At 45.8% G+C, this 25,569-nt stretch overlaps 1 protein-coding gene across 1 annotated transcript in view; it reads left to right on the top strand.

Annotated features, from left to right (window-relative positions):
* Positions 1 to 2,682: 2,682 nt before the first annotated feature.
* LOC142767787 (uncharacterized) overlaps positions 2,683 to 25,569 on the top strand; it is a 136,292-nt gene continuing 113,405 nt past the window's right edge. The window contains exons 1-2 of the mRNA XM_075870028.1: positions 2,683 to 2,768; positions 21,901 to 21,939. Coding sequence (XP_075726143.1) covers positions 2,711 to 2,768; positions 21,901 to 21,939 — 97 coding nt within the window. The 5' untranslated portion in view covers positions 2,683 to 2,710. The remainder of the gene's footprint in view (positions 2,769 to 21,900; positions 21,940 to 25,569) is intronic.

Genomic DNA, 25,569 nt, shown 5'->3' with positions numbered 1-25,569 from the left:
TTATTACTGAGGGCAATGCTATGTCATTCATTTGCGGTACATACGGAGCCTATCTGTGACTTCCAGAAAATGTCCTCGTAACTCTGAAGCACCTCTCTCAAAGCAGCTTATTGCTACGGTGGAAGCTGCTGTACATCAACGGCTTGGAGTGGGGTTGTACTAGTGCTGAAGCCACACTTTTGAGTATGAAAAGAATTCTGCAGAGCTTTGTTGTCTTGAAGCAAAATCATCGTGTTAAAGTACAGAGAAAGGTTGAAAAAAGAGGTGCTGTCAGGGCCTAGAAAGAATGCAGTCTTCATACCTGGCAGAACGTGGGCTTGGACTGCCCACTTTATCTTCCCTATTTCCAACTGTATGTGTACGCGGCCCAAAGGTTTTGTGGTTCACATGACTTGTTGAACACTAATGCATGGATCCCGGAACAACTGCAACTTGAGTTTTTTTAACATAATTTCATGGATACAGGTATTAGTGACTCCGGCATCCTGAGTTGCGTTCACCATGTGTCTGTTCACAAGTGCACTGTAATAATGCAGCTTTGGGCCGCCCTCTTCATTTCCCTGGTCGTCAGTTTGAGCAGATACTATTTCAGAACTGGGCCACTCATTGTACCAGTGAAATTGATTCAGCAAATCACACAGATGCACGATGTCGGCGCTCACTCTGAGGGGTGCGTATTGATCCAGCAGGGAGCCATTGTCGCGATTAATAACGCTTTCGATTTATGAGCTGCTGCTTTGACGAGTGTTGGGAAGCAACTCTGTGAACAGAATATTCTCTTTGAAGCGCAGAAGCAGGCCACTTGGCCTGGCTGGTGAGCGTCAGTCCAGCGAGGCGCCTTTCGATTTTCTGAGGTACACCGTCGGTCGATCCTGATAGTATGTGGACGTCCTTCAAGTCTGCGAGGCGACCAAGGCGCGTGTTCTCTTTGTAGTAATGGCTGATGCACTGTTGTCTTTTGAGCCTACAGTGTATCAATTGGTGAAAAGAGTCACTGACAGGTGAAGCAAATTGTGCTATCATGCTTGTGTTGATGCGTTCCAACGTATCTTCTGCGTCAAAAACCTCGGTGAGGTACCAGCGGAACGCCTCACCTTTGAGAGACTCGCTGATGCAGTCAATGCAATCTAGTTCGGACCAGCTAACGTTGCTCGCTTTCGCTTCGAAGAGGTGCAACCACTTGTCCACAGGGACGTTGTCTTCAGCTCCGGTGTAATTCGGCAGGCTGAACCTCTTTTTTGTTGGGCTCATGATATTGCTGCGGTAGATCTTGTGGACTTACGGTAACGGATGAGACATGTCCTCAGTCAGAACACCAGTTTATTCTAACTGTTCCTCTTCTTCATCTTTCTTTTTTCCTGTTCACCTGTGAACCATCACACACATACACACACACACTAGTATATATATATATATATATAAATATATATATATATATATATATATATATATATATATATATATATATATATATATATATGTATATATATATATATATATATATATATATATATATATATATATTTATATATATATATATTTATGTATATATATATATATATTTATGTAGCGAAAGTTTCCGTGAATGTAGTGTTTCCGTGTTTCCTAATAGTTAATGTAACGGATCACCGCGCAGAACCTTATTATTCAAACGATTCAGCGGGGGTCCACACCTTCGTCCGGGAATTCAAAGCATATTAGCATTGCTCTTCTTGTATGCGTGGTACAACAGGTAGACATGATATACACAACGTTCATAAAGAGATGTGAACATTCGTTCTATGTGATTGTGGCATGCCGCTGAAAAAAGACTTCTGGAGAAGCCATACTTTGCAAAAAAGATATCTTTTTGTAGCCTAGGCACGTGTGTATTAAATAATAGGTAATTGATTCATTGCATACGTCAAGGAATATACAAAAACCTACACTGCATTGCGTCATAAAAACATAAAAAGAAAAGGTGTAAAGCAACCATAAGCAACGGCGTAGATGTGAAGTAAATATGTGCAACAATAGGCAAAATAATGGGCTAAAATGAGTGTACCAACAATAAACAGACAGTGAGGATGTGGAACAAGATGTATCAAAATGGGCTAACATCAGTATACCAAGGACGAAGAAAAAGTGAAAACCTGGAACATAATGCTCAAAAGCCGTTGCTTGAAGCACTATAAGCAGGATATTTCTATTGCTTTCAACATATAAACGTCAAGCATAAGGGTGTTTAAGGTTTTTTTTCATTTTGATTTGCATTTTCCTTCACATTTCAGTGACTGGGAAGATAAACACGTTTGTATTAATAATTGAGTCAGGCTGTCTAATCATGTTCACTTAGGCTATGCTTATGCATTCATGCCTTCTGCATCAGTGGGCTACATTGTAAGGGTTTCCTTATGAGAATCATGATTTATTCGCCTTTATGTTGCCCCACTTTATTTCGTCATCATTTACTTTATTCTGCAATCGAGACGACTCACTGCTCTCTCATAGTCAAGTACAAAGTGCTAAAAAATGGCAGACACTTTTTCTCAACATACGACGGCAATTTTAGTGATCTGTGCTTGCTCTTCCCTCAAAATGAGTTCTTGTTGTCCTGATGTAGCGGCAATGACGTACTTGGCTGGCAGAGAATGTGTATAAAGGAAGCGCGACACAATCGAACGATTCATTTGAGCGCGTGTACGTGTATCAACGTCAGTTGACAGAAAAAATGAGTCTATGTTTTCTTCATGCACTGTTCACCTTCATCTTAAGGCTTGCCTTAAGCGGTAAGTGATCTGTAAGATATGCGATATTGTTATAAACTAGAATTTTTAGGTGCACTAATTGCAGAAAAACTGGAGTGATTCAACGAAAGAATGCAGATTAACACGACTCTAGCCTTCGAAAAGTTACAGCACGAATGAGCTTCACCTTTTAAAGCGAAAGTGTATGCAAAACGCGGCCGCATTCACATCGTTTTATCAGTCGAATACGTGATGTAGTTTCCCAGTAGGCACCTGAAATGCCCTGTAAGAAAAAGCAACATCTATTAGCCAGAAACTAGACGTATGAACAGTACTATAACACATAGCACAAGTGTTGTTGCTAAGTGAACAGCACGCTATCGTTATTTCCTTACCAAGTCAACTAAATGTCCCTCTACGTGTCCGTGACGTAACACGCTAGCCTGCAGAGTTGCTGGTTTTCAGAGGGGTTCAGCTGTAGATTGTGCCTAAATATTTCTTAGTGTTTTGTAATTCATGAGCCTTCAAAAAACTCACTAGCTGCAAAAAATAGTTTTATTGAATCCTGGAGCAATTGTACGCATCTGTCTCCTAACATCCGTTATGTTGACAAGACTTTCTTTTCTAGGAAGTAGCGTTTTCAGCTAATGCGAAGCCAGGCGAAAGATGAATGAATTTTAAATAAAACTAGCACTTAATATAGTGGGCTAGCTCTCCCACATTGAGACGTTAATGTTTTCAGGCCAGAGAGAGGTGGTGTCAGGTCAATCACGAGCTCAACCTTTCCCTGGCTACCGACCCCATGAAGTTAACGCGTAAACTAACAGTGTGTGCTGTGATCCACACTGGACCTCATGCTTCTGCGGAGTGTGCATGACGTGCGTTGTTCCAACACGCCTGAGCCCATCTGCAGGGACCACCATGTCGGCGCTATTCAAGTCCACACCTCCCTGCGCAAGCCTCATGCACATGTGACTCAACATAACGTACGAGACAAGTACGTTAATGTCCCCTACCAGGCGTGGGGATACACTTGGAATACAAAGAAAGGAAAAGGGCTATGGAATCTCGCCACAGATCTCGAGCTGAGCCTGATCACCAATGCGGCTTCTCCCACCCGCTGTAGTAAGTCCACGTGCAGGGACTCTACACCAGACCTCACTTTCTTGAAGAACCTAAACAAAGCTAGCTGGGAAAATTCAGACACAGATCTAGATAGCGACCACTATATCATACACATTGGTATAGGAATGCCAAAACAACAGACTAGAACATTTAGGTGCACCAACTGGGACCTTTTAGGAAAGCTAGAGCGAAACGACTAGAGTTGGAATCCATTGAAACTGGCAGATTGTCCTTCCAGACCTGAATCAACCATCCCGTAGAGGACTTGCAGGAGGCCATTAGAAATATTACGACGGAAGACAGCTTAGAGACCATAGATAGTAGGCTCACACATCTGATCGAGGCCAAGCAATCAATTCCGCAAAAATGGAAAACACAAAGACTTGGTGCACACAAAAACCCTCACAAAACAACAGTGCGACGAAGCTTGCAACCAGGCAGATGGTAGAGTCAAACGTGGGGGCAGTTGGAACCTCCTCAAACACCTACTGAACGAGAACGAAACTAAGTATAACAGGCAAACGGCCATTGCGAAACTAGTACATCAGGTGAGCCAGTCCAGGACTCGAAGGGTAGTCATGCAGGAGCTTGCAGAAAAATATCTCACACTGAAACAACCGAAAGATATAGCGATGAACGCATAGAGTACTCCGGACCAGCGTGCCAGAAAATGGACCGTGATTTCACTGAGGGTGAAGTGCGAGCTGCCCTCCATGGTGTTTTTATCAGATTGGCAGCCGGGCCCGACGACAATACTAACAAGCTGTTAACAAATCTGGATGATAACTCTAATCTTTAATTGAAGGATCACTTCACCGACTTATGAAAAAAGGAGAATATCCAGAGGAATGGAAGCAAGCCAATACTATTTCCATAGCCAAACCAGGTAAACCACTCAGCCTAGATAACCTCAGTTCAATCTCGCTTACGTCATGCCTAGGTAAAGGTATGGAACGCGTCATTCTCAACAGAGTCACGCGCTACATCGAGCAACATTACATACTCCCATATAACATGATCGGTTGTCGAATCAGGACGCCATGCTCCTAATCAAGCACAAGTTCATACAGGTTAGCCCAGTGCATACGAGAGCACTCCTAGGTCTCGACGTCAAAAAATCTTTTGACCACATAGAGCATAAGGCCCACCTCAAGATCCTATTCATGCTGGGTCTGGGCGAGAGGGATTTCACATAGTCAAGTCGTTTCTTAGTGGTAGACAAGCGAGCCTTACACTAGGAGAACTAAAATATAAGTTGGGGGTACTGGGCGATAGAGGCACCCCACAAGGAGCTGTGCTGTCAACCATGTTATAGAATTTAGCAATGACCAGAGTTGCGAGGGATTGGAAGCGGATAGAAGGTATACACTTCGCAATATATGCCGACAATACAACCATATGGAGCACCAACGGAAACATAGGCCAAACGAAGACTAGACTTCAAAAGGGTGTAGACTTCGTGGAAAACACTCTCGGCGAAATGCGGCTAAGTTGTTTCGCGGCGAAGTCATAACTTTTAGTTATAAAATATCGAGATAAGGGTCGAAGACCCAAGGGCTATGTCCCAGGTGAGAAACCCAACATTATCTTGCGCTCTCAGGATGGATCCACGATCATGCAGGTCGAAAAAAGTAAAGTTCTAGGCTTATAGCGGGAGGTAGCAACCTCGAGGCCAATCAGCATATTCTCAAAACAACTGACCAAGTACTCAGACTTCTAAAAAGAATTACCAACCGACACAAGAGCCTTGCTGAGCACAGCGCTCTAAGGCTACTACACGCCTTCGCTCTCTGTCACATCACCTACGTGGCAGGACTCATCCAATGGTCGCAGGCCGAGCAGAACAAGCTCAACACCATTATCAGAAAGTTAGTCAAGGCTGCGCTAGGTATACCCAGCAGTGCATCGAATGAGCTTAGGCGTGCACAATAATATGCAAGAAATGGCTGAAGCGCAACCGATGGCGCAGCAGGAAAGACTAACAAGGATACGTGCGGGTCGGCTGATACTCAGGGCAATCGGATCGGTCCCCAATTGATCGAAGAACGCGAAGGAGGTCGAGGTCGAACTGAACGCGAAGCTTAGAGACGTGATAAGAACCACTCCCCTGCCGAAAAACATGCATCCGGAACACAATGTCAGCAAGCGAAGAGTGATTGCGAGAGCTTTATTGAAAGAAATCGAACAGGTAAGACAACAGGTGGCCGTCGTGGACACAGCCTGGGTGAAAGGCCAAGAGGCCTACACGGCTGTGGTGGTCGACAGCCAGGGAGAGGTTCGGGACGGCCTGACTATACTCACTAAGGATTCCATGGTTGCGAAACAAGCCGCAATTGCTTCAGCTTTTAGGAACAGAAAATGGTCATATATTTATAGCGACTTCAAGGCAGCAATTACGAGCTTCGACAAGGGCTATGTCACTGGAACTGTGGTTAAACTTTTAAACAAAGTCAATCCTATCGATACTGAATTTCAATGGTTTCCTGCGCATATGGGACAAGTGGGCAAAATTCGGGTCTACCTTAATGAGGTGACGAATGACCTGGCACGAAAACTCGCTTGCCGTGCCGGTCAGACCCAATACGACGCCCACTACCATTCCGGGGGCTATGAAGATAATTTATTCACTTACAACGACATCACAAAATATTATTACCTGGGGCGTAGGCAATTCCCACTGCCACACGCAAAATTGAACAGGGCTCAGGCAGTCAAGCTACGTTTACTGCAAACCGGAACTTACCCCACTCCATATTTTCTACATAAAACTCTCCCTGACAGTGAAACTTAAGACAATTGTGACGCGTGCGTGGCATCACTGGGATCAGACACATGCTGGCGGGCTGTCCCGCGACTCTCGTCGACCCGGAAGAACAATGGTTTTACTGGCAGAAAATGTTGCGAAGCGCGTCTTATCAAGACCAACTACAGGCAGTACAGAAGGTCCACGATGACGCCACAGGCTCGGCCTGACGGTACCGACGTGGACGCGGCCCGCCTCGGTCTGAAAAAACCAGTCTTCAGGAGAGAAAATTTTGTGAATGAATGAATCAGTCGATTACCTGGTGGGGTTTCCCAGTGGACACCTGAAGTGCTTTGCAAGAAAACTTAACGTCTATAAGCCAGAAATTGGGTTTCTGAACCCAATTTCGGACACTCCGTCACCCCGCTGCCTTGATAAAGGCATAGCTCTCGCATCAGGTGTGGCTCAATTCAACAATAAATTAGCTGTCCTGGCCGCACCAGAAAGATTTTTACTGCTGCGGACCACTACTGTCGCCTCCGTTGCCGATCTGGAGCATTTCTGCGTCGTGCTTTTTACTCTTGTCTCCTCTAAATATCATTGTGCTGATCATGCTGCTTCATCGGCATTTACAGCAGCCATCAGCGAAGACTTGACAGGCTCACAGAAGCAGCAGCTGCTTGACTTGTTAGAAAAGCGTGCAAACTCTTTTGACGTCTATTCATGCACCCTGCGCCAGACTAGCGCTACAACATATCGTATTCAGACCGACGAGTCATCCATTATGCACAGTCGTCCATGCCGCGTCTCTCAAGCAGAACGAAATATCATTGAGAAAAACGTAGACAATATGCTGTAACAGGAGATAATCCGAATCTTAACCAGCCCTTGGTTTTCTCCTATCGTTCTGGTGTATAAAAAAGATGGTTGAGTACAATTTATTGTCGATTCATGGGCACTTAATAGGATCACTGGAAATGGCATATACCCCATGCCACGCATCGATGACGCCCTCGATTTTTTACAAGGTGCTGAATTCTTTTCGAGCCTCTACTTCCGTTCCAGCTAATGATAAATCCTAATGCATGAAGATGATGAAGAAAAAACTCTCTTTGCAACTGCGGACGTCCAATACGAATTCAATGTTATGCCGTTCGTTCTATGTAATGCGCCCGCTACTTTTGAGTGCATGATTGACGCTGTGCTGCGTGGCCGGAAATGAAAGACTTGCCTATGATGCCTCAATGACATTGTTGTTTTTTTCTTGACGTTTCCTCAACAACTGCGACGCTCGCACAAGGTTATAACTTGTATTGCGGGCGCTGGTCTTCAAATAACACCAAGAAGTGCGATTTCGCCAGCAGATCTATCAAGGCCCACGGTGATGTCTTGAGCAAAGACAGAATTCATCCAGACCCTGATAAAACTGCTTTGGTGCTTTGCTTCCCTCGCCCAGACAAATCGAAATATTTGCGAAGTTTTCTGGGTCTCACCTCTCACTTTCGGCAATTGATACAAAACTGCTCCTCCATAGCCTCTCCACTTCATTAGCTACTTGCTTGTGGTACACCATTTGAGTGGTCTCAGGAAAGTGAATCGGCTTTCGACAAGTTAAAGGTTGCCATCACGAACGACACTGTTCTTTCCCGTTTTCACGATGACGCACTGACCATTCTGCACACAGACGCGAGCGGTCGTGGTTTTGGAGCCATGCTCCTGCAACGCGACAACTTTTCCCTAGAGCGAGTCGTTGCACATGCCAGCCGCGCCCTCTCCAAAGCCGAGAGGAACTACGTGATCACCGAGCAGCCCTGCCTCACTGGGTGATTCCACCACACTTCTGCTGACATGACCGCCACCTATATTCAACTAGACCACAAGAACTGGGCCGTAGTTCTACCATTAGTCACTTTCGTATACAATACGAGCATTCAGCAGACAAACGGCTCCTCACCATTTTACCTAGTATAAAGACGGTCCCCTACTTCCTTCGTCGACGTCTCTTTTGTTAGTTGCCATGCGAATTCATTTCCATCCGCTTCAGAGGAATATGTTTTACGACTCGCCCAGTGTCGCCAACGTGCTCGTATAAATACTGAAATCCCACAGCAAAAGAGAAAGCTAGGTCACGACGAATCGCATCGTGCTGTATTCTTTCAAGTTGGGGACGAAGTGCTCTTCTTGACGCGTATTCGCACACTTGGTTTGTACAAATTTCATTCATGGTTTATCGGGCCATACACAGTTCTTGAAGAGACTGTAGTAGTGAAATATCGCGAGACGCCACTTGTATTCCCAGTAGATCGCCGTTATCGAACTACTCAGGTCGTCCGTGTCTCCCGTATGAAGCCCTTCATACGACGTTCTTTGTCCCCTTGACTTGCCGCGTCCAGCCTGGCCACTTTCACGGCAGGGGTGGGGGTGATTAGTGTGGGAATGTAGTATACCGGTTCTCTTCATCTGTACACTATCACCATCATTATGTAATCCCCATGTATCCTGAATGTTATCGCGTAGAATCAGCATCTTTGTTAGTTCATCGTAGCTGTTGGCTGCTGGTTTCTCAGGCCTAATAAAGGTGTTCTAAACCAAGACTTCATGATGTACACACAACGCCATCTAGTGAACAATTCATAAAGCTAAGTAGAAGTCTCTATTATTACTACTAAAAAAACTACTACGACGGACACGACCCACATCCAAAGGATCTTCGCCCCTAAAACGCGCTGTTTCGCTTCACGGGTCACTGTTTGAAGCAGACGCGATGCGTCCTCATAACATGAAAACTGCTTCCGGCTTCGTATGACATGCCGCTAGCCAAATTTTCAGTTTTCTTTTTGATTTTGAATTCATACACAAAAAAACGTATATGAATATCACCAGGGGTTGAGGTGGATTATCAGCTGTTACTTGAGAGTCAGAGGGGTGTTTCTCGCGTTTTCTGCAAGTTTGCGCGCACACAATCTTTATGACGTCTGTAAAGTTCGATAACTACGCGCCTACTTGATTGCTACACGTGGACGTTTTTTGTCCAAGCGATGATATGCTAGCGCAGCGGCCGTGTCAGTGTGTACTGATGAGCCTCTGTAAACCAACAGCTGCAAATCCATCGGTGACGGCCAGTATGCGTTCGATAATTGGACTCACATCGATGCTCACCGGGCCTCGCGCGGACACCGTAAACAAATTACAATCGTCAATTCAAGATAACCGATGGCAAGGCTCTACTCTAAAGGCATTTTTACTCCTCGGAATTAATCCTAGAAGCTTCGATCACATGTTTGACGGACTCAGCCGGTAAGCTAAGCCTACATTTGCTGGTAGTTGTATTCGTACAGGCCATGGCCCTCATTGCAGTCATCCATTGACGCGTGTGCTCACCCGCCAACATCTTTGTTTTTCTTGCCCCACTCGCGGCCATTGCACGGTGCCGCTGTCGTGTCCATGCCGCACTGACGACACCAGAACAGTATACCGAGAACACATCACTGCCACTACCGACACACTGAGGCCACAATCGCTCAACACAAAAGTGGGGAAAGGTTTGCCAGGTAGTACGTTATACAGTATGTTAAGAGCGATTGTCTTTCTTGGGGTACTTCAACGCAGGAATTTTCGCATGTCTGTCTGTCTGTCTGTCTGTCTGTCTGTCTATCTGTCAGTACATTTGTATGTTCGTCCGCCTTAACAATATCCCAAACGGCCAACCTCATCCGCAGCGCCCACCAATATTTCTCAAGTTTCAGCGTTCATACTTGTGCGATTGTTAACAAAAAAGCAATTGTCACGCTTATCTCAGGCACCATACCAACACTTCAATATTTTTTATGTGTTCTTTATACTCGGGAAGGCATAAATAAGGTATTCTAAGAACCGTAGCATTTTTCACGCTTTGCTGACAATGCAACGCGATGCTCAAGTGTTTCCAAAACTTCGCTAAGACGACACGATGGTGGCATCTGCCTGTTGATTTGCATTTTACACCTTATCGTCTCCGAGACAGGTGACCACGCCTTTCTTCTCTTTCGAAGACAAATGCCAGATAGCTCTCGTGTCTAACGTGACTCAATGCGCTAGTTCGCCTTCACTGCACCGAATGAGACTTTCTAACGTAGCGCCTCCAAAAATACAATTCACCAATTCTCTCGCGCAGAACATCAAATACACGTTTTCTTCACTCTATCCAGACGCATGACCATTCTTTTTCGACACTTGCAGTAAACATGCAGATAGCAGGCCAATTTTTTTATTATATGCACACTTGTGTGTAGAGAAAACTTTGAAGAATTCGGATACGCTCGTATGTGCATCGCGCTTTTATCCGCCTGCGTGCTTCATGGACTCGTCGACATCACCCGTTGTCATGCTTATCTCCGAAGTGGCCCTTGGTACACCTTATTCGCGAAAACGCAGGCAGACTTTATTCAAAGGCCCAACAATCATTGCAAATACTGCCAATTGTGCAATGAAGGAAGTTGAAAACATTTAGCACTTGGCGATTACCCAAAATGTTTAGCATTATTCTGGAATCTACATCGTATGGGACAAATTATTTCTTTTTGTTATGACAACCTATATGTTTTTCATATTTCCACAGTAAATCATAAACGTCCACCTTTATCGAAGCGCAAGTGTTCTCATGGCGTCCGAAAACTTGAAGCACTTCCGCGGGTTAAGTAAGGGCTCTATATAAGTAAGGTTTTGATTATGATGTTGATTTGCTGCTGTACCCTTTGAACCAGAATGGGGTCGAGATACAAACGATTTCGCGCAGTTGGTTTGCTCATTCAAATCTAGATGGCGCCACATCACCACGAACTTCTCCTTACCAAGGCCATCTTTCTACCGTGGCCTTCTGCAGCACTGCTCAACAAGTCCTTCACATCTTCTGCTTGGCATCTCCGTAGCATACTGGCCGTAGCGCGCATGCAAAAACAAACAAGCGAAGCAGATGCTATGGTGCCGCTGAGCCTAACCGTGACGTGGTTTTTTAGCAATGCTGCAGAATGCCACGGCAAAAAGGCGGCCACGGTAGGGAGAGTAAACAAGGCAGCACTTATGGGTGCGATTTTCATCCGCGTCAATCTTATCATGCTGTCAATCTGAGCTATTTGTCCCGTATCATGGTGTACTCGACGAAGACAGTGGGCCGGCTCGCGCCCCAGACGTTGCTCTTCTAAATATGAATGCATTTCTGAGTCAGGCTATGTCAGTCGTCTGTCGGGATTCGTCCACCGCCCTCTCGCATAGAAAACTCTGCGGGTATGTGCGTCCTTAGCAACTGGAGCCACCTCCTCCCCCACCGCCCCCCGATGTCACGTATCGGTGTCGGCAGCTGTTAGCAACAGCTGCGTGCGTGCGCGCTCGTCCTCGACCCTAGCAACCAGAGCCACCACCTCGTTAACTTGAACATGGCTTGCCACCACCTCAGTGCAATGCGTTTGAGACGCGTTTGTAGTGTTATCCTGTGAGCGTTTGTGTAGCAGTTGTGTTAATATTACGCTGAGATAATGGCCGTCAGGTAAAATGACAACACAAACAGGTGCTCATGAATATTTAAATAAATGTTTACGCTACAAATCCTCGTCTCGCCATTATTTACGCCATTAGATTTACTACATTTACTCTCAGTGCAAAAAATTCATTTGAATTTTCTCACAATTCCCTTCTGGGAAGTGGGCGCTTTTTATTTTTGCGATGACGGCCAGTGCTGCTGGAGCGCACCGCACTACCGTGTCGCCACCTGTTGGCATCCTCAGAAGAAACCTAGGAGAAACTGAGATACAAAGGCTCCAAAGTTGGTACATCAAGCTGCCTTGCTGGTTATAAGATATAAAAAAAGGAGTAGAAAAATATATAAAGAGCAGATCAGTACTTCATTCAGTGTTATTTTTTTAACAGCGCGAGTGCTTACTCTCTGGCTCATGCTGGTAAGTTGTGGAAATGAAAGTCACCCGTTCATAAAGTTATCCTTCAGGGCCTTCTCGTTTGTTTCGTCCATGACTTCAAGTTAGTGTTATAGCTAAAGCAGCAATACATAAGGATGAAACGAGTAGCGATGTACTTTCTTATTCCTTCTGCAGTTAAAACAGTAAGCTAGCAGACGATACCGTTCGGTAGTGGTGCCCTCTTGGTGGTGTCGTCGAAAAAGTGACCACCACTGTCCGATTTGTTCGCTGTCGAAACGACAGACTGCCCCGCTGCAGTACACCAAGCCCGTAAAAGAGCAACGGCCGCATTTATTTATTTTCTATTTACGTCCTGAAGCTTCGAGAGCAACATATTCGTCGTTATTTTGCAATGTTTTCCAAACCAATTCTCATTTTCTCGGAGCCAAGGGTTAGTACACATCGCTAAATAATCACAGGTCAGCTGCATTTGAAAGTCAGTACATACCTGACGTCTTGTTGCCAGCGTGATATGACGCGAAGCGGGGCTCATTTAACCGTTCATTTATTTTCTGCGACGACGGGCGAGTAGCAAGCGTGAGCTTCGTTCGAAGTGGCTTGTCGCGTACGCATGGGTGCCGCCTTGTTCGCTTCTAAAGCCAGTTATCGGTGCTCGCAGCCATAGCCCAAGAAGTTCGTGTGGGGAACTGGCTGGACGGATGCCAGTTTATGGTCGCATGATCAAACATGGGAGTGCCTCGGCGTCACTCCAGAAAATCGTTTATAGGAGCTTGTGTATATTGGCTCCTTTTACTGCATAAATGTCCGACAGTTTCTTCAGCAACCCTAATGCAGGAAGTTTTCTTTCTTTCAAACACCTTGTACTGTTTTCTGCGGCTTTTGACTATAAAGGAAAAGTAACTCATCCAATCTCAAGGCATGAGCACCTGCTCTTGTGAAATATTTAGCAAATACAGGTTGCACGCTCTCAGCGTATCTTTCTTAGGTGTGTTAGAGGAGCAACCTGCTAGCGTCCCATATTTTAGCGAGCTTCAAAATTTTCTAGTTAGATACCTGATGGGGGTCCACGCACTGCGCAACACGAGCTTGTTAAAAATGCCTGTCGCTTGGCTCGTTGAAGTGTCTCTGGCAGACATGTGGCGTCTTGTTCACCCTCCACCTGTTCTTCGCAACCATAGTCACCACTTCTTCCTTTCTGCCACACATCACGTTATCCTACATTGTGGCTGTCGCAAGCTGAATAGCAGCAACCACATCCACACTTAACTTTCTGTTCACACCAACGCCTTCGGCTACCGGCGACTAAGCAACCCATTATCCCACTTCCGGCCCCTGTGGGGAATAACGCTCCGGGCGCCTGATACTATGCGTTATACGGTAAGCGCTAAAGAAGGTGGCAGCTTTTTTAAGCTGGTGTTTTAAGCAACAGCTGTTTTGTGAACCCTGAGTCCGACCTTGCTTTAAAACATAACACTTTCAATGATCCAGGGCGGTCACACGAAAACGACTAGATAAGCAACTTTATGGAAGCAGAATAGCGGCTCACTTTCCAATGGGTTTCGCTAGCATTGACAGGTATAGGGAACTGTGAGGGTAATGACTTGGGGCAGAAGGATTTGGAAGATAACTTTGTTGTTTTTAAAACAAAACGTTGTATACGTTGGAGATACCTGAGGAGTCAACATGACCGCTTTATTTCATGTAACGCTGTCCAGCCTGGTGTATCTCTCTAAGAAGTGCGTAAAGCGTATTTATTATTACATGGCATTACCTAATAAAAAACCTTTCAGCCAGCTATGACTGACTTACCGTGATTTCTTGTTTATCTCGAGCCACACAGAATCTTGGTAGCTTTCCCCGTGCCGAGAAAAACGAGGCATACGTGACACAGCGACATCCCGGCAGCGGACTAACTTGCAGGTATGACTGCAATTAAAATTAATATTACCCCTAAATTATTTCGCTTAAGTGTTGCGGGCCTAATAACCCGCAAGTAAACGGGGTATACCAGTGAAAGTTTTCACACTGAAGGAAGCTCCAAACCTCTGACTAGGAAGGATATCTTGTTTGATACAGGAATCTTAGCCATAAACAGAGTAAACAGTGTCTCATTTTGGTTCAAGACATGACTGGCTGAAACGGGCCGTGCCCAAACCTTTCGGGCTCAGATAGAATGCGGGCCTTATAAAAACGCCGGGCAGGGCTCCCGCAGGCAGGAGCATAAAGTTTTCGGGCTGGGTCCATATCGGGCCAGAAAAATTGGCCCGTGCAGTGCCCCACTTTTCCCCCAAGACTTGCATCGCTGTTGGTTCCCATAGGAGGCTGTTGCTACTTGCGATGACAGAAAAAGGCTAGTGACGACCAAAAGCTCTTCGTGATACCGCCCGTTAAGTGCAAGAAGTTGCAACAAAAGACACGGTTGCACAGAATCAGAAGTGAGAGTTTCTGGCCGACATTTTCGATTGTAGTATTCGAAGTAGTTCGCGAAACTCTCATTTTATGTACGTTTCAGTGTTTGCTTCATTTCATGCCAGAACTAACTCTGCAGACGTGTTACTTTTGATTGTGAAAACGTCACCATCTCTCACTCAGGCCTCATTATTGCTTCTGTAGGGACTGTTTCTTTAGAAAAATCTTATTATCACAAACGTCAATAAACCTCAACAGAACATTTCCTTCTTAGACATACTCTAACGACGATGAGAAAACAGACGTCATTTACGTGAACATGGTGCAGGTTACTAGCCCATAAGCGGAACTTAACAATTTGTGGTCTTTATCGCCCTCCTGATAGCTATCGCCTCCTATAGCTATATCGCCCTTCTGACAGCACAAACTTAATTATTCTTGGCCACTTCAATGTTCCGGGCATTCATTTGCCTTCCCTCACATATGGCACCACTAATTCATCTATCTGTAGGGCAGTTTTTTTCATTTTCCTCGTCCCATAACCTGACACAATTAGTTGAAAGAAACACGCGGCAGAAGTCTATACTCGATCCAGTCTTTATCAGTGACAGTATTGCTTACTTGGGCTTTAAATACAATATATAAGAAAGAATTTCGGACCATGACGCAATCCCTGTACACATTAATTGTCCTATACCGCATGAAAGTTACAGCTACTCTACATTTGAGAATTTCACCACAACTAATGATACGTCTATCTCTGATACTCTGGCAGATAACTTCGACCATTTCTTGTCACTTATCACTGTGTCTCCTGTCGACAGTGTTGTTGGTTATATTGAGATTTTAATGAAATTCTCCATCAATAAATACTTTTCATTTAATACAAAAAGGTGAATAACAATCTGCCTTGGATTAACCGGGATATATTGCATTTATCTCGCCGTGTTACCAGACTGCGCAAGAGAAGACATGCTAACCCTGAGCTTTAAGCGTCTTTTGAGAAAGCCAAGGTGAACTTCGCGCTCCCACAGATAACGCTAAAGACTTCTACTTTTCACCACAACTACCTTTATTACTGAAATCGTGTCCTCGCAAGTTCTGGACTTCAGTCTTGCCTAGTACAACAACCAGTTCCTCTTTCAAAAATAATGATACCTATAAAAACGACCCAATCGTAGTTTCTTATGCATTTACCTTTTATTTTCAGTCAGTTTTCACCCTTGACAATCATGTTGTTCCAATTTTTAATCATGACGTACAAACCAATATACTAGGCGATATTGTAATAACCAGTGAAGGTGTATTGCACCGTATCTTGAATCTCGACACCAACAAATGTTCCAGTTCTAACGGCATACCGAATTCCTTTCTTGTGATATACTCCGCTTGAACAGCCCGTTATCTCACTGTAATTTTTCAGAAATCTTTACATCGTGGTGAAGTACTTCTCCATTTTGTACAAAGTTTTGTCTTTGTATAAATCTGGGGATAAAAAACTCTTATCTAATTACAGGCCAATATCTCTTACACCACCGTCATACACGATGTTGGAACACATTATTGACAACCATATCATTAAATACTCGACTCTAATGAAATTAGAACGTCTGCTCAGCATGGTTTTCGTCGTGGCTACAGCACGGTTACACAATTTGTCGATTTTGCTCACGACGTTGCATTCAACCTAGACTTAGGAAATCAAATAGATGCCATTTTCATTGACTTCTTTAAAGCTTGTGACTCTGTTCTTTAGTCTAAGTTGCTAGTTAAATTAGATGTCATACTCAATTATTGCCATCTTGTTTCTTGGACCGCCAGTTTTCTTCCTTATCGCTCGCAATTTGTTTTTTTCAACTCAGTGGATTCATTCCTTGTTGACGTCACGTCAGGTGTTCCTCAGGGATGTGTACTAAGCACAATATAATTCTTCATACACATTAATAAATTACCTCACTGCATCTGATTTAAATAAGACTTTATGCTGAATATTGCATAATATACGAACCCATAATTCTGCGGAAGATCATCACCGTCTTTCACAATCGCTCATTTCTTTGAGCTCTTGGTGTGAAACATGGCAGATGAACGTCAATTGCATTAAAACAGTCGTCATGTAATTTTCCAATGCACAGAATCTGTTTTCGTTTGAATAATACTTGGATGGTATACAACTTAAAAAGCCTCATGATATAAATATTTTGGTGTGATTCTGATAAAAAATTTTTTCTGGACCAACCACATCAAATCTATCAGCGTGAAAGCTCTAAAAAATAGGTTATTTGCACCGTACTTTGGCTAAATCCCCCCCGTGATACCAAATTTCTTCTGTATAAAACGTTGATTCACCCTGTTCCAGAATACGCATCTGTCGTTTGGTACCCTCACAAACAAGGTGACCTAAAAATCCTCGATAGCGTTCAACGTAAGGCCATCCGCTTCATACTCCGTAACTACAGCCGCAACTTCTCACCAACACAGGCTCTGCAGTCACTAAAGATTGTATCAATACCTTATTGTTATTGCATCAAATCTTTAAAACCATTATAAACAGCCACCAACTCCTCTCCTGGCAACTTTCGTGGTAACTACAGTGCATTTATGGATGAATCTTGCACCCGCAGCTCCCACATCTTGAACATAAAGCCTTTATTTGCTCGTACTAACACATTCAACTTCAGTTTTTTCCCACGTATTATAGACCTCTAGAATTCCATACCCGGCGGTATTTCTTCTCTATCATTACAAAATTTAATTGATGTTGTTATTTCCCATTTACAAAACAGGTAAAGTTACTGTTTCCAATTCCATGGTGAAGTTTTCTTATGTATTGCTGTAGTGTATTTAAGTTTTCTTTTTGTTTTATTGTTGTTGCTCTGTTTGTATTGGTTTTGTATAACTGATCGACTCCTGCCAGGGCTATGCATTAGGACTGCAGTATATTCAAATAAATAAAATACGAGATGACGTTGAAAGAACATGCACACTCGATGGTTAAATGGTTACGTTTTCTGCTTGACGTTATGCGCCGACTGAATTGAGTTTGTAGCACTAGTCTGTGCGCTTGACATCCACGCTCAAGAACGAACAAACATGGGATTTATAAATTTCAATAATTCCGCGTTGCTATTTTGAACAAACAAAACTGTATTGCAGAAACTCACACTAAGACTAGTACTGTTAATTAGACTTCGTTGCATGCTCGTATATTTCAGTGAAAATTGCTTTATCTAGCCCTTTATGTTAGCCGTTCAGCCCGGAGACCTGTGACGCTAGAGTAGCTATGCAAAGTATGCATGCCTTCAAATCTTGGGTGCTGCATACGTGACATCTCACGTGATGATTTTCACACTACTCCATGTAAAGGTTTTATGCGTGACGGGACCTCTCGCTAAGTAGCCGCGTTTGGTGGCACGCAAATTTATTCATTCGCTAGCTCATTCTTACAGTGATATAATTTGTACGTCTGATGCGTTCACAGCGGCATCTCTGAAATATCATTGGTGCCTCTTACCACTTCGTGAAACAACCACAGTAGTTCGAATTATCAACAAGGAGTCTCTCACGAGCGTTCACAAAGAGCAGACGGGTTGACTGGAGCCCTAGATTCTGTGAGGGACGCTACCGCGTTTCGCGCAACGATCCGCGTCTTTTTGAGAGAGAGAGAGAAAAAAATAGACCTGATTGGGCAATACTGCGTGGCGAGGGTGGGAGCACCACGCAGGGTTCAGCACCGTCTTGTCTATATAGACCTCAAAAACGGCCGGCCCTGCACGAGCTACTGGAAGTTTGCTCCGTTCGCTCTGGCCGCGCCAGGGCAGCGTCAAGCCGCTGGATGGCGTTGAGCTGCGTCTCGTGATCGGGTGAGCCTATGTGGTTCACAATGTCCGGTGGTAGTGCGTCGGTGATCACTCCCCCCCGCACACACATCACATCCCCACAGCACATGTCTCAGCGTTGCCAGTTCTCGCCCACAGTTACTGCACTTCGCACTTTCGTAGAGGCTGGGGCACACCTGTCGGGCCAGTGCGGGCGTGAGAACAGTGCCGGTCTGTAGTTGTTTCGGGAGGATCCCCTGGCGCTGCCTCAGCCTCGGGTGAGGCGCGGCGCTCGGTGGCCCTCTCGGTGCCATTGAAGAATGCTGCCGTATTCGAGTGGCGGGTCCGAGTCCAGGTGTTCGGCTTCTTCCGCAATCGAGGGGGGGGGGATGGCCGCACGGTGCGCGAGCTCGCGTGCAACGGTATCGGCCCGAGATGGCTCCGACGTGGGCCGGCAACCACCGTAGATGAGTCGTGCGCGACTTGCTTCTCGGCAGCAGGCTTGCTGTAGGGGTCCCGATGCTCCCGCGGCCGAGATTGGCGATGGCCGTGCGGGAGTCGCTCAGAATGGTGGTGACTTCGGGAGTGCCGTACAGTGCCAGCGTGATGGCGGCTTCCTCCGCTTGCTCCGCAGACGTTGCTTGGATGCTGCAGGCGTTAAGGAGTTTGCCGTCCGTGGCTCGGACCACCACCGCTGCGTAGGTGTATGGTCTGTATTGATGCTTGGTGGCGTCTATGAACTCCGCCATCGAGTCACTGACGTGAGTCTCTGCCGGCGCTCTCAGTCTTGCGACCTGTTGCTCTTTGTTGCGTTCCGGGTGAATGTTGCGTGGTAGCGGCAGAACCCAGAGGTGTCTAGCGATGTCTCTTCCAATCTCCGTGTGCTCCAGGGCCTCATCCAGATAGAATTCGGCTTTGGACGGGCGCAGCCCGACTCTTCAGAGGATTTCTCTGGCGGCAGTGGTCTTTGCGAGGCGGGTGAGCTGCGACGTGGGCTGAGCCTCGTTCACCTCTTCTAGGGTGTTGTGGACCCCCAGTCGGGCAAGGAAGTCGTTGCTCGGGCTTTCGAGGAGACCCAGGGAAGACTTGTGGGCCTTCCTGATGGCTGCGTTGATCTTGTTCGCTCGTGCTGCAGCCATCCGTGAAACGCACCAATTTACGATACAAGGCTCGTCAGTAGTGGCTGCAGCAGTCGCAGGAGGTTGGCTTCTATCATGCCGTTCCGTTTGGTGGAGATTTGCTTGACGAGGCGGGTCGCCACCCCTATCCTCGTTAAGAGCCTGTTGAGGACCGTGTGGTTGCCGTTGCTGGCGTCGATGTGCATGCCAAGAACTCTGATTCCTCGGACGTGCGGGATAGTGGGGCCGTCTTCGGTCTGAATTGTAATCTTGGTCGCCACCGCTTCTACCGACTCGCATCAGTTTCCGGGTGGTGAAAGCATTAGTAGTTCCGACTTCTGCGGGGAGCATTTGAGCCCGTTCCGCGCAGACAGCCTTTGATTTGCTCGATCGCCTCTTGGACCGATTCCTCCGTGCGTCATGTCGGTCGTCCACAGGGTGATGTCGTCAGCGTAGATGGTGTGCCGTACGTGCAGTAGTCGAGCGAAGCACTCGGCCACAGGTGTCATGACTTTCTTGAACTGGAAAGGGGAGATGACGGCCCCCTGCGGTGTGCCGATGCTGCCAGACTTTCGCTCCTTTAGTTGCAGGTGTCCGACACAGAGGCACGTCGCTCGGTCCGACAGGAAAGCTTGGATGTAGTTGTGCGTCCACTCGCCCGGTCCAAGTCTCGCGATCTGGACTAAGATCGCCGAGTGTCTCACGTTATAAAAGGTGCTCTTTAGGTCACGGCCAAGAATCGCACTGCAGTTGGTCTTGCTCGTGGAATCGAGCAATCCTCGTTGAATGAGTTGCATTGCGGCCAGCTTGCTCAGCTGGGCCCGAAAGCCCAGCATCGTAGCCGAAAACGCATTGCTGTCTTTCATGTAACGTTGCCAGCGGTTGTTGAGTACATGCACGACGTGAGGGCGATCGGGCGGATGTTCTCGATGTTCGGCTTGGGGATCAGTATTGTGCGGGTGGTATACATCATTGTAGTGCGAACACAAGTGACAGACCATAACATGAAAATTATGACGAGCGTGTCTTGTAAAAACATGCTTACATGTCACGCTGATGATGCGCTCGCGGTCATTTCGCTATCTTCACGTATGCAAAATTTCGTATTATGCGACGTCAATGAATGACGAAGGTATGTGACAGATGCAAACATGTTAATCATTATATTTGTGTCGTTTGACAACATGACTGCTTGCCACAGTCGAGGCGTCAATACATTGCGACGTGACGTGGTGCGCATGCTTGCCGGCGTTCATTTCGTCGCGTCACGCCGGCGTTGCCACGCCAGGCGCCGGTCCTGCCATACCAGGTGCCGGTCCCGCCCACACAAAAAGAGGCAGACGCAGTGCAGTCTGGGTAACTCATCGGCGTGACATGTAGCATGTGGCACTTTGCAGCGGTTGCCTTCAGGCCGTGCCGATGAACGCTGGTCGCGCCGGTAACGCCTGGCGTGAGACTACAGAGCTCTCGCATTTTGATAACGTATAGCGTCTCTGTGCAGAGTGTGTGCGCGCGTCAACGTCATGTTGAAGTACATTGGGTCTTTAAAGATGCACTCGTGGCCGTTCGGCTAGCTCCACATATACCAAATCTGGTGTTAACCGACGTCAAAGGAACGCGAAGGTATGTCAATGATGCAAACGTGATAACCCTGGCGCGCGAGTCACGCAAGAACGTGACAACGTACCGCGTTCATAGCGTGCCCATGACCGTTTCGCTAGCTTCACAAATACTAAATAGGCATCACGTGACGTAAATACAAACGACACATTCAAACATTAAAATCATAACACGAAAGTCGTGTACGTCATAACTTCCCTTCACCTGGTAACGTTGTGTTGATTTCAAAGTGACGTATTAACCTTCCCCATTCGTGCTTTGGATATCATCGATTCCTGCTGTACATGGGATCTCCCAATTTTTTCATTCACCTAATAGTCTGTCTATTTCTCTACAAAAGATATGCAGCCTTGTGGCTCTCGCAAATCATAATATTAAAAAAGAACTAGGTCCTTATTGTCACAGTATTTACTACGGTGTTTGTCATTACAGCTTCTAAAGAGATGGCTTTGGAGTCCACCTTTTGCCCAGGTGAGCTTCCCAGCGATGTTCTATCTACTTACAAGTGGCTAAAACCAAGCCTGTTCAAAGTAATCTGGATGAGGGGCGCTGCAGAAAAGTGTAGCTTTTATTTTAGCAGTAGATGTGCTCAATATTGATGTTCACTTAGCAACGTAAATAAAATAGGTCGGTTATCGCTGCATCCTAGGGCTCGCTATAACAGAAAAGCTGATTCTTTCATCAGAGGGATGGCTGAGCTCTAAACGTACATTGGTGCATTGTTGCGCCAAGCGCAAGACTCAAGCAACTAGAGGATTAAAAATAGGTTGGACCACATGCAGCATGCATTCCTAAATGAGGACTAGTAGGTTGCCAACTATCTCTCAAGTGGAAGGTGGATAACAATGAAGTCTTACTGGTACTTATCTGTGGACGAGAAACTAGGAGGATTACAGGGAGGGCTGAACTTATATTAACGACGAAGCAGCGAGAAAAGGAAAAGTTATTCACAGGCGTAAGCCTAAGAAACAAGAATAGAGCAGAGTGTATCAGGGAACAAACGGGTGTTAAGGACATAATAATTGAAATCAAAATGAATAAATAGTCATAGGCAGGGTACTTAACGCAAAGCAATATAACCGTTGGGGTACACAACAGGGAAAAAACGCTGAAAAATACTTGGACCATCTCCAGGTAAAGGGAACCATGTGAAGATGCGAAACAGCGGGCGCTTACGCTTACAAGGGGGCAACATTGACACTGGCGCTTATCAAGCAAAAGCAATGTGAAGATGCCTCTAAATGATTCCAAACGCGCGATTCAGTACTTACATATACAGGGTGGCCAGTGAAAGGTTGTGCCACAAGAAAAGTCGGTTTTTTTACTAGCAGACGCTGCCTGCGTCGACCCTGGGAGATGAAGGAGGGGAAGGGGAGCGACCGTGTAGCGGGTGTCTTCCTGGGCCGGCACGAAAGACGATCATGCGGCACGAGACGCGATACACGAGCAGGGGCAATGGGGGTGTCGGGAGGGACAGCGCTACATGGGCTAGTCAAATGGCTTCTTTGCATCTAAACGACAGATTCTAGAAAAGAAGTCGGAAGCTAAAAGCCGAAATTCCGGCTCCCTTCTACTTTTTTAGAGCCTGTCTTTCTCTAAATTTGCGATTTTACGCACCCAATCGGTGTTAACCAACTTCGGCCAACAATACCATTTCAAGAAAGATAAACGTTGGTCATGGAGGCTCACAGACTACAATCCAAACAAGGCAAGTGGTTGAACGGGAAATACAAACCTTTGTGGGAGATGAGATCAGAAAGTTTCAGGGTAATAAGGAGCAGCAGCATGCACAGGACCAAACTGCCTGGTGGAACATTGCAGATGTCTTTGTCCTACAGCGGGCACAGTCAGGCTGCTGAATAATGATGATGATGATGATGATAGTGAATGTAAATTAGTATGTTAGGGCTTGCACACGCTCTATTGGTGTTTGGCAGCTACTGCACTTTATGACGTACGTGCACACACGTTGACGCGTATAAAGCACATCTTTATCACGGTGACTAATGTCCATAATCATAACCGTTGTGGTTGATGAAGCTCTCAAAATTTTTTTGCATGCAGCATTTAGAGAACGCTGCGCAAAGATGACATCAACAAGCTCATAAAAAAGTTGATATTACGCAGGAAGGGCGTTGCATTGAATGCGGTGGCTGCAACATTAAATATGTTGAAACACACGGCAAGAAGCACAGACGATGCAGCGTGCTGCTTCAGCTCTAACCGCAAACCAAGTGTGACAGCCTAATACTCAATTGTGCTGCTTGAACACTAAGAAGGATGCACAAAACGAACGTAGAACTATCCACAAAACAAGCGTGAGCTAAGAACTTTCAAGGAAGTTACTTCTTTATGATTTACCAGCGCATCTTTCAGCAAAAGGCGGCCGCTGCATCCAGCAAAGTCACACTTGTGTACTTAGTAGATTTTACAGAGCTGACAAGTACAGCAGAAATAAATCCTCAAGAAGCTGGAATTTTTTATCTTAAAATACGTGCAAATATTTTTTATTATAATAAACAATTGAGTTAAATATAAAAGGAAGCTGCGGAAAATTACATGAATATTTATAGGCCGAATATATGATCAACTATGAATGAAAGCAAGTGCTTACTTTTGTTATAGAGCTCATGAGGATACTTTAGAAGGGTTTTGAGAGTAAGCGTCAGCATAGCAATTACGTCGTTTATATTGGCTAAAGGCTGGTGCACACCGGTGACTAGCAGTGGTCGCACGACCATTTGTGACTTGCGACTCAAAAGCGACTAATTTTCACACTGGCAAGGGCTGCATGCGAGGGACCAGAAGCCGCAAAAGCGGAGAGTCACGTTCGGATCTCGTTATCAGCGAGAACACTACAGGCCGGCACCGATCAGCTGATCACTGCCAGCTCAGTGAGCGGAGCAAACCCGGCACGCCACATTAATTGTTTTCACCCTTTTTCGCACAGCGTTCCCATCAGCGTCAAGTTTGTTTCAAGCGAAGAACTAGACATTGTCATGGTGCTGATGCGCTGTGCCATGGTGTCAGCGCTGGCATCACAGATGCCTCCAAAAAAGAAAAAGACGGTAGTGGGTGTGACCGTCCTTTCGATCGCGGGAGTTGGCCGGCCATGCAAGCCGCCTGCCTCCCGAACTGCGCTGAGACGACGAGGAGTATATCCGAGAGTCGTGGGTATTCAGAAATGGTTCTTTAATATAAATTGACTTCCACAGCCTACAATACAGCACAAACGCGTCTCGAACGCGCTGTTCTAAGTTGTTGCCAAGGCAATAAGCAAAAACGCGGGCCAAACGCGCTGTTTGAAGGCGGCGAGAAATCAATTTCAAGACAATAAAACGGTTCCGAATACGGGAAAACAATAGTGCACAATTTATTTTCTCTTTAATTTGACGGTGTTTATTTTCTTGCGAATACCGCCAAATAAATTCAACACTTTGCTCGAGCTGCTGCCTCCCGCCGTCTCCAAGCCAAGTATTCCGTGGTGGCCATGGTGCTACAGACCCAGAGGAATGCACTCGTTTGTATCTGGCAAAAGGGAGCCAGCGCAATGAAAAAACAAAAGGACGGAAATTGAGGATCGCTAATTGGTTCCAGCAGCTTTGCGACTGCAGTCGCGCGACGAAAAAAATCAGTCAAGAAGCGATTAGACAAAGCAGTCGCTTTGCGACCATTTGCGACCGTTCGCGACTGTTTTCGATCAGTCGCAAATGGTCGCATGACCACTGCTAGTCACCGGTGTACACCAGTCTTAACTTTGCAAACACTCCTGCATGCATAATATGATCTTTCTATGGGTTGGAGCGTGCAAGTGGGAACAACAAAGGCGACTGAAGCAGACTTCAAGCAAGTGAACCATTAGTGTTGCTTGATGAGCACATTTAATGGCATTTTTCATCATCTCACTTCCAGTAAAATGCTGAATATTTAAAGAGGAAATGCCCCGCCCTTTTTGAACAAGCATCAAGGGACTCAAAAAGGGTTGCCTGGCTCTCCTACTCACAGCCTAATATTCTGCGCTCAGCCACTATGTCTCCCGACAAGCCGCTGTATCAAAAACGTCGAGTCAGACACTGAGTCAAACTATGACGTGGAGTAAAA

The sequence above is a fragment of the Rhipicephalus microplus genome, chromosome 7 (genome assembly GCF_043290135.1).
Source record: "Rhipicephalus microplus isolate Deutch F79 chromosome 7, USDA_Rmic, whole genome shotgun sequence".
Lineage (NCBI taxonomy): Eukaryota > Metazoa > Arthropoda > Arachnida > Ixodida > Ixodidae > Rhipicephalus > Rhipicephalus microplus.
The sequence above is the reverse complement of the archived record's forward strand: the minus strand, read 5'-3'. Positions and strand labels throughout refer to the sequence as shown.